The sequence below is a fragment of the Podarcis erhardii genome (assembly GCF_964252035.2).
Source record: "Podarcis erhardii genome assembly, chromosome: 12".
NCBI lineage: Eukaryota > Metazoa > Chordata > Lepidosauria > Squamata > Lacertidae > Podarcis > Podarcis erhardii.
Window position 1 is genome coordinate 40717494 of NC_138513.1, and position 17681 is coordinate 40735174.

The 17681-nt window shown below is 41.8% G+C and overlaps 1 protein-coding gene across 1 annotated transcript in view; it reads right to left on the reverse strand.

Moving 5' to 3' along the window:
• KIF15 (kinesin family member 15) overlaps window positions 1–17635 on the reverse strand; it is a 48650-nt gene extending 31015 nt beyond the window's left edge. Inside the window, exons 1-14 of the mRNA XM_081881862.1 lie at window positions 17486–17635; window positions 14145–14169; window positions 13609–13786; window positions 11897–11973; window positions 10718–10755; window positions 9549–9646; window positions 8532–8711; window positions 7578–7787; window positions 7341–7466; window positions 6442–6564; window positions 5032–5155; window positions 3159–3250; window positions 2639–2848; window positions 1061–1238 (exon numbers count right to left, since the gene is read on the reverse strand). Of these exons, the coding sequence (XP_081737988.1) occupies window positions 1061–1238; window positions 2639–2848; window positions 3159–3250; window positions 5032–5155; window positions 6442–6564; window positions 7341–7466; window positions 7578–7787; window positions 8532–8711; window positions 9549–9646; window positions 10718–10755; window positions 11897–11973; window positions 13609–13786; window positions 14145–14169; window positions 17486–17504 (1678 nt within the window). The 5' untranslated portion in view covers window positions 17505–17635. The remainder of the gene's footprint in view (window positions 1–1060; window positions 1239–2638; window positions 2849–3158; window positions 3251–5031; window positions 5156–6441; window positions 6565–7340; window positions 7467–7577; window positions 7788–8531; window positions 8712–9548; window positions 9647–10717; window positions 10756–11896; window positions 11974–13608; window positions 13787–14144; window positions 14170–17485) is intronic.
• Window positions 17636–17681: the final 46 nt, after the last annotated feature.

Sequence of the window (17681 nt, forward strand, 5' to 3'; positions counted from 1 at the left end):
GTAAGTATGCCCAAGCACTGTAAGGTGGGCTATGCCCACACCTGTACAGACACTCCCTTCAGATAGATGGATGGGGTATAAATAATAAAATTACTATTATTTCTTTGAAACCTTGTAATACTTTTGTGAAATAAAAACTTAGGATATTTATATTTTAAGTAATGCTTTTTCATAGTAGGAAGTTCAAATGAATCAGTTTTGTTTCTGCAAGGAGCTGTGATGACATTCCATCTCCAAAGGAAATATTTCCCACGATGGAGTTAATAGTGCAGAGTTCATCTGTGCAGCCGTGTTCTAGGCCAGGCATAGGCAAACTCGGCCCTCCAGATGTTTTGGGAATACAACTCCCATCACCCCTAGCTAACAGGACCAGTGGTCAGGGATGATGGGAGTTGTAGTCCCAAAACATCTGGAGGGCAGAGTTTGCCTATGCCTGTTCTAGGCCATATTATACCCGACACCGGTTATGCAACTGCATAGCTCAGCTGGTCAGAGGGTGGTGCTAGTAACACCAAGGCTGCAGGTTCGATCCCTGTATTGGGACAGCTTCCTATTACTGCATTTCAGGGGGTTGGACTAGATGATCCTCAGGGTCCCTTCCAACTCTACAGTTCTATATTTCAGGCAGCCGTTTCTAACTTTCCTTCATTGTATGCATAAAATTTTATTCTACCAGCAACTAGCTCCTATTAATTCACAAGATCTTCAACATGATGCCAGGCAGACAATTGCCTTTTAAAATATGCAGAAAGCATTGCAGAGGGAGATCAGCCCGACTGCAGTATGTTCATTTGAAGCAGTCTGTCTTGACAAGAACTGCCGCCACAGTTACTAATCACAATGTTTATCAGTATATGACTCATTCAGCCTAGTAATGTCCTCCAAAGGAACAGACATAAAATCCATCAAACCTGAAAACAAAATGCCAGTGAATTTATTGGGCACTGCTTTGGAGGAGAAAAATGTTAAAACAGCATTGCTTTAACTATGAGATCAGAGTAGAGAACCTTTAAAAAAATATAACTTTATATATGAAAAATGTATTTCAACTTTTTCATACCTCTTTTATTGCTTTCTCTACCTGAAGCTTCTAAAAATATTTTTTCCAACTCTGCCATTGCCTGAGCATCCATATCCTGGGCACTTTTCACTGACTGCAGGGAGCGAAGTCGTTTGTTCTCCTCTCGAAGGGCATGGTTCTCCATAGCATATTTTGCGACACGTGGATGCTGTTCCACCTGTACATAACGCATATTCTGTTAATTCATGATATAAACAATCCTCAAAACCCGAACAGGTGTGTTGCTATATTAGTACAGGAAATTTTAATTTTTAAAAATCCTGATTACTTTTATTAGGCTCTCTTTAAAAAGTTTCCTAGCACACAAAAGGGAACGAACATCAAAACTAAATACAGTGGAACCTCGGTTGAATGTAATCTGTTCCGGAAGATGGCTCGACTTCTGAAACGTTCAACAACCAAGGCACAGTGGGTGGTCGGAGAATTCAATTGAAAAAATAGAGAAATGCACCTTGGAAGCCGTTGGACTTCCGAGGCGTGTTTGAAAATGGAAGCAATTACATCTGGGTTTTCGGTGTTCGGGTTCCGAAACGTTCAGCTTCTGAGATGCTTGAAAACCAAGGTTCCACTGTATTTACACATATCTGCTTTAAATAGTGATGCTTTTCCTTGCACATTTTTACACTATGGCCCACATGACATTTCTGAAAGGCTTGTGTCCTATTTGATCCTATTATAATTATTAATTTCATTTCTATACCACTTTATATGTAAAAGAAAAAGGACCTCAAAGGAGTTTACAACCCACATTAAAGCATCAAACAAAACAATTGACAACAAAATATTACAGAAGAAAGTCAAATACAAGGTGAGACCTTTAAAAGAGGCCCCATGGATACAGAGTACACATGTTCCATGGGGCCTCTTTTTAAAGACTCATCCTGTATAAAGTGTATATCCAAGACAATATATGTAACCATCCTTAAATATTGTCTTGAAACATTTCAAAAGAAAACATTACTAAAGGAAGTCAAATATAAAATGCACAAGTACATCCTTCTTTGGAACATTCTGCTTTGGAACATACTTGGTTAAGTAGTTCAGATTAGCTTGGATGAAATTGTTTGCTGCATCCAGCTGAAGTCAATACATATGTTAATAAAAACAGAAGCTGATTTTCAATAAGTGCTTTCAGAATTATATAGATTATAAATTATAAAATCAACTCAACAACCACAAAAAGAAATGCAAAACCTTCAAAATCAATTAAGATCCATGAGTTACGGAAGAGTGCTGAAATCAGCTTAAAAGTTTTTCATCCAAGTTTAATACCAGGGATAGCGTAAAAGTGTGTCTCTTTTTGGTTCATCTGTGTACATTGGCCAAAAAACCTACTTTCAATTTGTGTGTAGAACTTTTAAGGGCTACTAACCACAACAGCTAACCTCCATGTTTAGAGAAGTATACTTCTCAATAACAGCTGTAGGAAGACAAGAACAGAAAAGGACTGTTGCTCAATTAATGTGCTTTCTGGGGGCATCTGGCTTGCCACAGAATGCCGGAGTAGATAGAGGTTTGGCCTGATCCGGGTAATACATTAAACAAAAATACAGCTACCTGTTCTCTGAGAATCTTCAGCTCCTCCTTCAGTTCCCCGAAGAGCTTCTCTTGTTCACTGGGCAAAAAGCTGCCATGAGCCTCTTTATGTAGTTTTTCCAGGCGAGTTATATGATCCTCTCTGAATTTAATTATCATTTTATTGGATTGAATGAACTTCTCCTTTTTGACACACAGCTCTTCTAGTTGGGCAACTTTTTCTAACAGCATCTTAAAAATAAAGTCAGCCGATTAAACAGGAAGCAAAAGCATCATGACACATTCATAATGAAAAGTATATTTGTCCAACCCTCTCTTAGATGTGATCAACAGAAATCATTAAATGAAGACACAAACTTATGTTAATATGCTATTCACACATTCTCAACATTTGTGTTCAACTGATTTGGGGTGTATGTGTGGAGCCATATAAATAAATTAGTTCAGCTTTTAAGAAAGGGACAAATTATTGTTCCAGGGCAAAGATATTTTTGTTAATTGGACCTTTCCTAACACTGTACCATAGTATTCCTATTCTTACCTTTCTTTCACTTTCAGCTTTTTCCAATAACAGCATTGCTTCAAGAAAATGGTTCAGATAATCTGCATTTCCTGCATCACGTGTGAGGGTAGCTTAGAGAGAATGTAGAACAAAATACATTAGGTTACACTTCCCTAGATTTATTTGTCTGTTTTGTGTGTCAACTGAGATATTTAGCGCTGGTTTTTAATATGATATAGCTGAAGTACACATTATCATTTTATGATTTTGGCTAAACTTTCTTCTCTAAAACTGCATTTAAAAGAGATTCAGGATAAAGAGGTTTGGGATTTTTATATTTTTAAAAAAATGTTTAAATACAAAAGCTTGTTGAACATTTCAGTTAAGCATAACTGAAATACAACAGAATGCTAAATGTGTTTACTAAGAAGTCAGTTCCAAAGGATTCAGTTTGATTCTCTGCAGAATTTGGGATCCTTGCATTTGCACAGAATTGGCCATTAAAGCAACAATCATACCCACATTTAGTTGAGGATAAGTTTCACAAACATTGTTGCTTGGCTCAGTACCATGGTTATGATTCCAACCATGTCTACCTTGTGGTACATGCCACCTAATTCAACGGCTTTACTTCCAGGTGAAGAACTGCTGCCTGTTTGTTACTTAGTAACTACAGAAATGAATGGGAATTGCGGGTGTAATTTAGTCCCAAAAATTTGGATCCAGACTAACTTTCAAGGTGACATGCACAGATCAGACTGTTACGCCCTAGCAAATATGCAAAAGAATTCACCGTAAGCTCCTGCATTGTCTGAGCTGTAGTGATAGATATCTACAGTTTACACACATTAAAGGTAAAGGGACCCCTGTCCGTTAGGTCCAGTCATGGCCAACTCTGGGGTCGCGGTGCTCATCTCGCTTTACTGGCCGAGTGAGCCAACGTACAGCTTCCGGGTCATGTGGCCAGCATGACTAAGCCGCTTCTGGCGAACCAGAGCAGGACACGGAAACGCCGTTTACCTTCCCACAGGAGCAGTCCCTATTTATATACTTGCACTTTTGACGTGCTTTCAAACTGCTAGGTTGGCAGGAGCAGGGACTGAGCGACAGGAGCTCACCCTGTCGTGGGGATTCGAACCACCTAGGCAAGTCCTAGGCTCTGCGGTTTAACCCACAGCGCCACCCGCGTCCCTTACACACATTAATGCTGTGTTAATAACCATAGTGAAAACAAAATGTTAGCTAATAAAGGATTCTACCAAATCGTGATCTGAAAATGGGACTTGCAATAACATGTTGTGGTATTGAATGTTTCTGTTCAGAATTCTAGTCAACTAGTCATATTCTCTTCTATCACGCCATTCTATCCACCTCATTTCCCCCTCTTCCTCCAACACCAGCCAGAATTCTGTGTCTACTGAGCACAGATCCAGGTTCACTTATTCATGATGCTCACTGGGTGACTGGGTTGCTTGCCTCATGGGGTTATTATGAGGATAATATGGGAGCTCAGGAAGAGAGAGACTTTGAAAACCACCCTCAGCAATTTGGAAGAAAGGTTTGGTAAGAATATAAATACACTCAGTCCTCAACGGACTGTTTTGGTTTCCCCCACTAAAGATTTATTTGTAGTTCTGCAAACTTTGGTTCTCTGAATACCTCCGCTCTTGCTGATACCTCCGCTCTTGCGTTTGTGGAAGGTGCCATTTTGGAATACAGAGAACCAGTTTTCTATTACGACAGTCTGTTTCTGCGATATATTGGGAGCATGAATTAAGTTTGATCCTGCACAAAAGTCATGTTTTATTTTTTAAAACTTTGAGGGTTTTTTTTTAAATGGAAAACAAATGGAGTGCTTAAACAAAACATCCTGAAACACCAGTTTTAAGGGGGGAAAGGGGATAGGCTTTACCTGTAGGTAGAGAAGCATCTTGCAGAGACTGCCCTGAATTAAGCAGAGCAAGCTGCTCTTTCAGTTTCTTCACTTCAGACTGCAACTGCTTCACATTTCCTTGGGTGTCTTCATTTATCACAGCCTTAAATAGAAAATTTAAAATACTGAAACGCACGCCCCTGATGATCGGATAATTCAAATCCTACTGACAAAGCCAACTGGAATGTGTTGTTCTCACTTTCAAACATAATAGGTTAAAAAGAAAATAATATTGAAAATGAAGACTATATGATACTAGCATGGCAGCATATATTCTATGCATTTACAAAATCAGTTATAGAATTTAGCCTTCCCCTGATCTCTGTTCTTTTCTTTTAGAAAAACATGTTCTTAATGCAAGGCTTCACGTGAGGAATGAAAAATGTATACGTTTGCTTTGTGAAGGTGCAGAAACAAGTTTAGGGAGTCTTTTTCTGTTTTCCTACATGCTGCCCCTACTCATGACTAATACTACTGACCCCAAGGCCCGCATTTCTCGCTACCTTCACCCCCTTAACTTGTGGCCCTATTTCCCTCTGCAGCCTAGGAAGGTTTTGAAAGTTGATGTTGGCAGCAGCAATAGTACACATATGCACATTTATAAATTTGTGAATCATGTGTTTGCATAAGATGCACATAACTCTGTCTATCAGTTTTGATTGGGAGTTCTTAATAGATGCACACTGTAAAGGTTTAGCACAGAGAGTTGTTATAGGCCAGGAAGCTTGAGTGTCTTGGTTGTGAGAACTGCAAGAAGGGAACTTCAGACTGTTTCTTCGTTTTAACGCAAGTTCCACAATGTCTGATACTGTTTTAAAAGTGCAAAGTGAATAGAAAACTTCTATCTCAGGTTGCATACGTTTCAGGTTACATACACTTCAGGTTACACACTCCGTTAACCCAGAAATAGTACCTTGGGTTATGAACTTTGCTTCAGGATGAGAACAGAATTTGGGCTCTGCCGGCGCGGCGGCAGCAGGAGGCCCCATTATCTAAAGTGGTGCTTCAGGTTAAGAACAGTTTCAGGTTAAGAACGGACCTCCGGAACGAATTAAGTACTTAACCCGAGGTAGCACTATACAGCAAATGATAGAATTTTCAGTAACTTGAAGGAGACAAGGTATTTGTTAAATGTCTGCAACTGCAGTCTCTCCCTCTCCCTCTTGGTTTATTCAGTTTCACGATTAGAATATTAAGACTTAGCAAGAACATAGTATTATAAGAGTTGAAATAGATGAGAAATACTCACAATATTTATTTTGATTTAGCAAACTTTTTTTTCTGCCAAAGAACCCTTTCAGACAAAGAAATTGCTTACAACTATGTACATTCGTGAAGAAAAATAAGGTGACTGAATAGCCAATGTAATATTCTGTCCCAATTAAATACCTTGTTTTTTATCAGTTTGGCTCTCTGAGCAAAATTAAGGGTGGACAAGGTTTCACCAAAACATCTGGAACCTGGATTAATGTTTGCTATGATGCAAGTTTTGGCATTACCTCCAAGTGAATCCTGTTTGAAGACATAACAATTACTTTGAGATACAGCACTTTTAAAAGCACATGGTTTAACTAATTCTAGTGTTTATAGAAACACAAACTATTTCCTCTTCTACTAACCCTTGTTTTGGGTGGGATAACGCCCTCCTCGCAAGACCACTGTTTTAGGCTACTGTGTTGCTTCAAGACTTAACATTCTGATGGGGCACTTTCAATAGAACAGTGTGACAGGATGCTCTAAAGCAAGATTAATATCACCACATACGTATGTATTGCCACTATGTTTGGTTTATGATGATACTGTATGTTAGTGCAAGCAGCCTGAATACTTATGTAACCAGGTAAAGAAACCACAAAGGGGCTAGTTTAGCAGTATATCCAAACCTGGAATCATGGCTTGTTTCGCCATAACAAACCACAATTGCTAGCCCGCTTTAGACAAAAGCTTGTTGTTGGATTATCACGTGATTTATTATGATCAAACAATCCATGACCCCAGATTCAGACATAACACTAAAGTAGCCTGTTTGCAATTTGTTTACTAACTTGTATGAAGGAGGAGCGAGGGAAACACTCTTCGGCTGTGTAAATCTACATGCAGCTTGTGTACAGAATAGCTTAATAAGCAAAACTTTGTGGCTTAGCATTATGTGGCCAACGGCAACATATTGTAGTAATCATTGATTTTCCAGGACAACATACCGCAAGTAAGACATCTGAATAATATAAAAGTCAAAAGCATTTTGTCTTTTGAAAACCAATGTCCTAAAAATTAATGGTACACATTACCCGTAGCAGAAAAGTGAGCCTGGAGTCCCTGTAACAGATGTGCCTCTGTTTTCCATTGCCCACATCAACAAGTGCAGTAATCACTTGGCCCAGACAACTTAATGAACGGTTTATGTTCCCTGCTTCCTAGAACAAAAAATAAAATAAAAGTGAATGCCAAGTTGGTGTTACTGTGAAGTGTGCTTGAGCATGCATTATACAAGCGCATGGACTCTGCCTCCAGGAGGAGTCACTAACCTTTAACCTAACTCCCTCTGTGTGAGTATCTTTTTGTCTCTCTGATCCAGCCAAATCTACCAAATTCAGCAGAGATGATCGAATATTCATAACGTCATTGGTTTTCTCCATTGATTCGACCGTGATAGTAAAAACAGCATGAGACCTTGAGGACTCTCTGTTCATTGAGGTAGACGCCACGCGGCGATTTCTCCAGCCCGTTGTTAACACCTAGTCAGAATAAGATACGAGTAGCATTTGCAATATATTATGGAACAGGCTCAACAACTTTATCTTAAGCTATTTTGAAGTCACAACTGGAATTATAGTGCTAATCTTAAATGTGTTAACAAAAGATCCCCTCTATTTCTAATCCTAATCTGCAAGAAGTGTTAAATTAACATTTTACTTGTAGGCAATGATGCATGTTTTACACATCCCTGTTCAAAAGGAACTTATAACATGGCTTCCCAAGTCTCCCATCCTATTTTTAAAAATTCTTATTCTTGTCCTTTTGAATGTAAATTACAATGAAAAGATGTTATTTGATGATGTTCCTATGTGTATATCGATGTACACATGAGCCAGGTTGATGATTTCCCCTTCCAGAGACAGTCTTTCACACCTTGTGAAATACTGTTCCAGATAGTCCCAATTTGTGCAGTGGATTTTGGTGCAAGAGTGTTTCTGCTGCTGGAAAGGTGAGTGTGAAAAGTTCTCATGCACACTTAATGCATTGCACATGCCTTCTGCATCCCGGGCACTGGAAGCTGAGCTGCAGGAATGAGTGTTTATTGCAGAACATAAATAGCCCAACATAAGGGAGCTGAAGGGCAAAAGGTACAAAACAAGCATAAGAAGCCCAAGTTATTTCTTTTAGTTAAGCTCTTCAAATCATAATACTGCTACTTCAGTGAGTGCTGCCTCTATTACAACATGCAAGGATGTCTACCTCTACTTATCAAAACAGCATACTTTATATGCTTCAGCAGCTGAAGTCAACACTTGCTCCACTGCACCAACAACAAATACTCCTTTTGTGATGTGCTCTCTGAGGAAGAGTCCAGCTGAGGCAGAATCCAGCAAGTCAAATAGCTGCTCATTGTAGATTTCAATAAACGAACACTTGCAGAGAAAACTCTTTTCTGTACCAGCCTATAAGAAACATTAACATTTGTGTTACAGAAAATGCTGTTTTAATTTTATCTGGCCTCTAACGTCATTACAAGGTTTTCACAGCAAATATGAAGGCGTGCCTTTATTGATCTCTTACAGTTTACAAAAAGACATATTTTACCACCCAACTCCTACTTTCACTTTACATATTTGGAGCCTTTATTGTACGAACTTCCAAGTCCTTCAAGAAACAGTTTACCCACCTACTTCCCTGCCCCATCACACCACCTTTGGTCCTGTTCATAACCAGCTGTCTTTCTGCTGTTACCCACTGAGCCCATTTCAGCTATTAAAAGCTGGGGCAAACTGACTGGATTGTCCAGCTCTTCTATTTGCAGTCTGGAAAGAGTAGCACTGTACTACATTTACTACTGACGCAGCTCTGTATCCTTTTTGCCTTTAAGGGCCAACAGAGCTTAATCAGTGCAATATTGTAGCAGCTCAGCCCTAGAAATTAACTCTGGTTGGAAGAGAACAGTGAGCACAGGCAATAAGGCACAACACAGTATTCTGAAACAGATAAATTTAGGCTTGAAATTGGACAGATGGCTGGGAGGGTGAACTAGGATAGAAATGAAGTTTACCATTTCACTTGCACATCGGAAGCCAATTGCTACTCACCATGCGTAAGTAGCAAGCTAGCATAGCTGCTTGCCTGTATGAAATAGTGTGATCCCAAGCTATACAATCATTCCAACCATGCAGGTTATTTCTTCCAAATGAATGAAGGGCACCCAAGAGCTGGATGCCATTGGTACTAATTAAAACGAACCCTCAAGGACTTTTACCACAATCTTCATTAAGAAAAGGATTTACCTTTTCTTTTTCACGTTCAATTAGAAAAAACAGATATTCAAAACTCCGTGGTATTACTCCTCTCAGGTTATGAGTAAAGTTATCAGAGTCGGGAGGACCTTGAAAAAAGAAAGAAAGAAAGAAAGAATTGCTTGGATAGAAATCTAAAAATATCTAGCAGAAATAAGGTGGTTTACATTATTAGTATTAGTAGCATACAATGTTTCTGAAATAGGAAGGAAGCCTTATTGAATAGATAAAGGCCATGGTTAAGAGCAGGCTTCGTCAAACTTGGCCCTCCAGATGTTTTTGGCCTACAACTCCCATGATCCCTAGCTAGCAAGACCAGTGGTCAGGGATGATGGGAACTGTAGTCTCAAAACAGCCGGAGGCCTAAGTATGAGGAAGCCTGGTTAAGAGATATAGTGGTACCTTGGTTCTCAAACTTAATCAGTTCCAGAACTCTGTTCCAAAACCAAGGCGCTCTTTCCCATAGAAAGTAATGCAAAATGGATTAATCTGTTCCAGACTTTTAAAAAACAACCATTAAAACAGCAATTTAACATGAATTTTATTATCTAATGAGACCATTGATCCATAAAATGAAAGCAAGAAGCAATGTTCTGCAGTCACACAATCAATCAATCAGTAGCTGAACTGGGTTCCACAGTAACAAAAAAAGAGCCGCAAAAATAGCGAAAACAGACAGACCTCAGCGTAAAACTCAAATCGGAAGCGTAACACTCAAAACGGAGCATGTTTGGCTTCTGAAAAAAGTTCACAAGCTGCAACACTTACCGGTACTTCCAGGTTTGCAATGTTTGGGTTCCAAGGTGTCTGAGAACCAAGGTACCACTGTTCAATATTCCCCCCCTCAAGATGCTGATGCTGAGTCTAACTCTAATCCCTTCCAAGATTATTCCAAGTATCTTTTTCACCTGTCCCCTTTGATGAAGGCTTTGGCTGTCTCTTAGAGTCAGGAACACTGCAGTTCCTTGGTCTATGTTGTTAGATCATAGACTATGGCAAAATTAATGATATCCTAATACGAAACTAGCCCTAGATCTGGGAAATACTGCGTTAGAAGTTAATATTACACAATGCAAAGGGGTGGGGGAAAGAGGATCCCACACTGCGATCGAAAATGAGATAAACAACTGTAAGCACAAATCAGTATGTGTTGTACTTACCCATCATCGTAAAGGTTTTCCCTGAACCAGTTTGGCCACTAAAGAGAAAAAGAAGCAGCACACACATATAATTATATCTCAGTAATCAGAACTGTCAGAGCTGCCTCTAGGTCCCAGCTCACAGAGGACCAACGCCCGGTTGATGTAATGTACAAAAGTCTTTATTGAAGTTTAGTTTCCATTTCAAACCCCAGAGCGTGCAGCCCTACGTCTTGGCCCTAGACCGGCGAAGTCCCCTCTGAGTCACTACCCCTTCCGCACCAGTTTAAGATCCTAGCCCGGCTCCACCTCCTGCGCTGTTCCTTCCTCCTCTGGGTCCTTCTGCCCCCTGGGGTTTCCTCCCTCCTGGACTCTTCTGACGCTGACCCCCTTGAGTCTTGCCCTTCCTTCCGGCGGGCTTTAGGACCTGGCTCCCTATCCGGGCTACCTGCTGTGCCGCTCGCCTGTACATTTGAACTTGGCGCGCGCGCCCAGCCGGTGACTTTCCTCTTGACCGTTTCCCCGCTCTCCGATGGAGGCGTGGCCAATCCTGACTCATCTCCTCCCTCTGGTGGTGAGAAGACTGGTCCCGATGCCTGGGACTCCTCCCCCCCACTACGCTCTGGTGGGGACGCTGGTCCTGATTTCCAACTGCTGCTCAGGGAGTCCCCGCTGGCCCCTTCCTTCTGGGGTTTCCCCCTTGGCACCCCCCTTGCCCTGGCCATCGGCGCTCCTCTCTGTGAATCCTCCGATTCGCTGGAGAGACTCGTGGAATCTCTCTGACCACTGTCACTGCCTACACCCCCCTCGGATTCCTCCTCCTCACTCTCCATTTGCTCCTTCTCCTGTGTCTCTGCTCCTGAACCCCTGACAAGAACGTACTCATTTATTCATATATTTGCTAGGGTTAATTCTGTATCATTAAGAGGGTACATGTGTTGCATGCAGAGATTTCCAGGTTCAACTCCTGGCATCTCAAGTTAAACAGGATGGAGTAGCAGGCGATGTGGAAGATGCTGGGCCCCAGACACTGGAAGGCTAATGCCGCACATGGATGAATGGACTAGATGAATTTATGCTTTAAATTTTACAGTCCTTAGAATGGTCTGACCCGGTAATGTATTTCTCAAACAGAGCAGTTCATATAATTCAAATCAGATATTTTACTATTTGCATGAAATAAAAAGGTTAAAAGCTTACTATGCAAAAATGGTTCCATTGTAGCCATTCATGCATGATTCTACTATCTTTTTGGCCACACTTGAGAACACTGATTCCTAGGCAGAAAAGATTAAAAAAAGTAGTTTTAATATGTTATAATGATAAAAACAGCTTGACTTCATAGTATTCACAAACATATAACCACACACTGTGCACTATTCATTAAACAATATACATACCCTGATATTAAGGAATACTTTTCATTAAACACAAGCAATTCCACTGATACTAAAGAACCATTATGATGCACGAAATAATGAAATCAATGAGACTCGCTTCCAAGTAATAGGTTGGAGCCATTATGAGAATATATCTAATGAATATGGCTATTACTAAAAGAGAAATTGTTAATGTATCATAAATCTTAGCACATAGTAGTCAGCTAGCAATTGTTTCCTTACTTTCATCTTCTTCCCTTTCCCCTTTTCTTCTCAACATTCTTAGATTGCAAGCTCACATAAAGGGGCTATATATTATCTATGTATAATTCTTAGCTATTTTACGCACTTTAAAGCAGTGTTAGAAAATGAAAGCTAGGAGCTAAATGGCACCTTAAACCATAGGTTATGGGTGCAACAACAGAATGTCTAGGCACGCTTTTTTATAACAAGAATAGAAAGCTGAAAATGAATGAACGGCAGCCAAAATATTATGTTCATTTTTCTCATGGTCTAGTTCAGGGGTCGGCAAACATGGCCTTGCACGATGGGCCGCAGGGCATGGTGCACGCTGCCTGGGAGCTCCGTGGGGATGAGCCAGTGTAGCGGCTGCTGCTCATCAACAACGCCGGTGAGCGGGCTGTGCCGAGACGTGCTCCTGAGCGTGTGCAGAGTGCATTCCTACTCCAGGTCCGGAGGCAGCTGCGGGACCAGCTTGAAGGTTATTTATATTTTTCAAAATATAGTCCGGCCTCCCGCAAGGTCTGAGGGACAGTGGACTGGCTCCCTGATGAAAAGGTTTGCTGACCCCTGGTCTAGCCCTTCCCCAGCCCACCCCCTAATATTCTTAAAAGGGTCTCTTCTCCAGAGAGTAGCTAGAAGTGGGGAGGCAGAACTTACCCCTCAATAAGTGTGTATAGGATTGCAGCCTAAGGTAGGTGGGTAACAATTTTAATAACCTGTGTTATAGTAAAGGTACCAGTCTTGCCAGACTCTAGGGTTGTGCGCTCATCTCACTCTATAGGCCGGGAGCCAGCGCTGTCCACAGACACTTCCGGGTCACGTGGCCAGTGTGACAAGCTGCATCTAGTGAGCCAGCGCAGCACACGGAAAAGCCGTTTACCTTCCCGCTGGTAAGCGGTCCCTATTTATCTACTTGCACCCGGGGGTGCTTTCGAACTGCTAGGTTGGCAGGCGCTGGGACCGAACGACGGGAGTGCAACCCGCCGCGGGGATTCGAACCGCCGGTCATGCGATCGGCAAGTCCTAGGCGCTGAGGTTTTACCCACAGCGCCACCCGCGTCCAATCTGTGTTATACCAGCCCCTTAAATAAAAGCACCTAGCTGCAATTTCAGTTGAAAAATTTAATGTTAATGTAATGTCAATGCAAAATTTAATGTTAATGTAATGTAATGTCATGTCAGTGCAAACTACTTTCTATTACAAATGAGAACATGGCCAAAGAAGTCTCTTTTCTTTCTTTTTTAAAAAATTAGTTAACCTTTTAGGAACTAACTTATCTGTTGAATTACCTGGGTTGTGTCCACATCTGCCACATGATCAAAGGTAAAAATCTTAGGTTCAGGCTTTGAATTCAGGCGAATAGTGTTTGATGAAAGAACAGATAAGCACAAGCCATTGTCAGCAAGAACAGTTCCTTCTTCTAGAGGGCGCACCCTCACGAAAACCTTGATAGCATCACCTTCAGCACTAAAACAAAGCAACAGCTACATTAGTATACTAGTAACCAGCTGTAACATGTTTCTAAAGTCATTTTATTTTTGTCTTGTTCTTATGACACAATATGCAGACCCAACTAGATAAACATATTTATCTTACGTTACGGCATGCATGCAACTGCTGTGGAAATGTTATTGTTTTAACCTGCACCATCAATTAATCTGATTTTGTTGCAGGTTGACAGTTGTCCATGCCTTTTAAAAATACATATTTATTTTGGAACAGCCAGGATTGTAAATTAGGATCAAATTGTAAATCTCTTGATCACACAACGAAGTTGCCCAATCTGATGTTTAATTCTTGCACACAATAATTAATGAATTCTTACCTGGAGGCTGCTAACGCTGTGTCACCTAAAAAACGAAAGTGAGAACATTGTGATAATTTAAAAACTGTATGTAAGAAATCTATCTACTGCTAATTATTCACATTTCAACGGAGTGTCTATAAAAACAAGCTACAGAAAATGGGTCGACAAAACAAAAAAACTGAAGCAATGATAGACAGCTGCTAGCTATGTCACCACACATAATGCAAACACCTTGTATTGCCAAAGGTCTGGTACCCATACTCTGGTACACCTGGAAGGTGTGTAGTGTGAACACCCCAGGGGTGTAAACTCCCCAGAAAGTGTTTTGTCCGAAGTGGACACGCATTACTTATTGCATGCACATTCATATTGATCAAATTACTTGAGGTGTTTGCATGTGAACCCCTGTATCCGTTCCCTAACCATAGAACTGCAAAGAGGATGTGGGAATCGCAGCCAGGTGTCCATCCAATTTCTGAAACCACAATTTATTTATTTTTTTAACTTATCGCTTTTTCATGAAAATTCTCTTTGCCAACTGCACCATCCGATTCATGTCTCAAGCCTTGGTTAGGCAAACTAAGGCCTGGGGCCCAGATCCGGCCCAACTGGGGCCCAACTGCCATCTAAATCCTGCCTGCGGACAGTCCGGGAATGTGTGCTTTTATTTAAAATGCATCTCTGCGTTATTTGTGGGGCATAGGAATTCGTTCATTATTTTTTCCCAAAATATAGTCCAGCCCCCCACAAGGTCTGAGGGACAGTGGACCGGCCCCCTGCTGAAAAAGTTTGCTGACCCAAAGAAAAAGAAGGAACATTTTTTCATATGTGGTGGGAATGTAAGAAAGTAAAAAACTTCTAGGAAATGATATATAATGAGATGAAAAAGATGTTGAAATATACATTTTTTTAGAAAAGCCAGAAGCATTTTTACTTGGTATTATAAGTGAGGATATTAATAGACAAGATGTTAAATTGTTTTTATATGCAACAAAAGCGGCCAGAGTATTGTTAGCCCAGAAATGGAAGCAAGAAGAAATTCCGACGAAAGAAGAATGGCAGACAAAATTAATGGACTACGCAGAATTAGATAAAATGACAGGAAGGATTTGAAACCTGTGGGACCAGAGATTCACAGAAGATTGGAAGAAATATACGAATTATTTGAAGGGCAACTGTAATCAAAAATTACGCTAGTAGGACTACAATAAGTTTTGTAAGGAGAAATATATGAAACATTGTGAAGTAGAGAAACAATAGAGATATTAGTTATGAGATCTAAATGTAAAGTGAAAGTAAGAAATGTATATTCAGTGAATAGATTGGAAAATTTTCAGATGTGATTGATGCAAGTCAAAAAAACTGTATAAGATGTAAAAGTATGTTTAATTATTGTTGAAAATGATATGTTTAAAAATGAATGAATGAAAATATATATATATATATATATATATATATATATATATATATATGCAGGTTTTGGTGTCCTCGGGTGTCTTCCCGTGTAAAAGTTGGGGTGTCTAGGCGACGTTTCGACGAGGTCTCACTCGTCATCTTCAGGCTGGTGCTTTCGGCTTCTTGTTACTGGAACAGAGCAGGATCTCAGTGTTTGAGTTCCTATAAATACTGTAGAGGGGGTGTGGTGTATAGCCTCCAATGTTCTGGGCAGAGAGGAAGTTCCCAGGTTAGTTCCAGTAACAAGAAGCCGAAAGCACCAGCCTGAAGATGACGAGTGAGACCTCGTCGAAACGTCGCCTAGACACCCCAACTTTTACACGGGAAGACACCCGAGGACACCAAAACCTGCATTCCTGTACCCGTGAAAATCTACGAAAGCATATATATATATAGTTTGCTGACCCCCCCCGCCTCCGTCTTAAGCAGAAACAGATCCTGCCGAGTTCAGTGGGGCTTATCTTTAGATAACTTAAGAGCTGGAAAGGGACCATGAGGGTCATCTAGTCCAACCCCCCCGTCATGCAGGATCCTTCCCCCGCAAAATGGGGCTCAAACCCCACAACCCCGAAATGAAAAGCCTCACGCTCTACCAACTGAGCCATCCCTTCAGCACTACCTTGCCAAAGTGAAGATCCCAATATACAACTTAGGAAAGGGCATTGTTGTTGTTGTTTAGTCGTGTCCGTCTCTTCGTGACCCCATGGACCAGAGTACGCCAGGCACTCCTGTCTTCCACTGCTTCCCGCAGTTTGGTCAAACTCATGCTGGTAGCTTTGAGAACACTGTCCAACCATCGCGTCCTCTGTTGTCCCCTTCTCCTTGTGCCCTCCATCTTTCCCAACACCAGGGTCTTTTCCAGGGAGTCTTCTCTTCTCATGAGGTGGCCAAAGTCTTGGAGCCTCAGCTTCAGGATCTGTCCTTCCAGTGAGCACTCGGGGCTGATTTCCTTCAGAATGGCTAGGTTTGATCTTCTTGCAGTCAGTCCATGGGATTCTCAAGAGTCTCCTCCAGCACCAGAATTCAAAAGCATCAATTCTTCGGTGATCAGCCTTCTTTATGGTCCAGCTCTCACTTCCATACATCACTACTGGGAAAACCATGGCTTTAACTATACGGACCTTTGTTGGCAAAGTGATGTCTCTACTTCTCAAGATGCTGTCTAGGCCTGTCATTGCCCTTCTCCCAAGAAGCAGGCGTCTTTTAATTTCGTGGCTGCTGTCACCATCTGCAGTGATCATGGAGCCCAAGAAAGTAAAATCTCTCACTGCCTCCATTTCTTCCCCTTCTATTTGCCAGGAGGGGATGGGACCAGTGGCCATGATCTTAGTTATTTTGATGCTGAGCTTCAGACCATATTTTGCACTCTCCTCTTTCACCCTCATTAAGAGGTTAATTCCTCCTCACTTTCTGCCATCAAAGTTGTGTCATCTGCATATCTGAGGCTGTTGATATTTCTTCCGGCAATCTTATTCACCCAGCCCAGCCTTTCGCATGATGAATTCTGTATACAGTATTCCTTTTTTTTAACTATTTCTCAAAAGGGGGCGAATAGCCTCCTTCAGTTACAAGGCGCCCCACATAACCGTGTGTGTGTGTGAGCCTCGGAACCTCCCCGCGGCTTCAGGGCTTGAGCTGCGTGTGCGGGTCCGACCCCATCCCGTCGCAGGGAGTTCCGCGGTCCCCGCCCGCCTCCCGCCAAGAGTTCTCCTGCTCGCATGCAGAGTTCTCGAGCCCCAGCCGGCTCTGCCTTCCTCAGCGCCGACTCCCCGACAGCAGCTACTGTGGGGGAAACCCCGCGGCCGCTGAATAAATGCATAGGGCGAAAGAGCTTTTTCCTCACAGCTCCCGTCCAACCTCCCTCCCTCGAAGCCCATTTCGCCCTCACCACCACCTTTCCTTACCTTTCGACCCGGGGGCCATTCTCCGCCCCGATAACCCCCCTCAGCAACGTCGACTCCGCTGAGGGCTTAAAAGCCTGAAAATGGCGCCCTGTTTAAATTTGGCGCGAACGAAGCTGCCGCGGGGGCAGCCATTGTGGGAGGCGGGGGAAAAAAAAAAGGGAAGGCCCCCGTCACGTGACGCGGGGAGAGAGGGCGG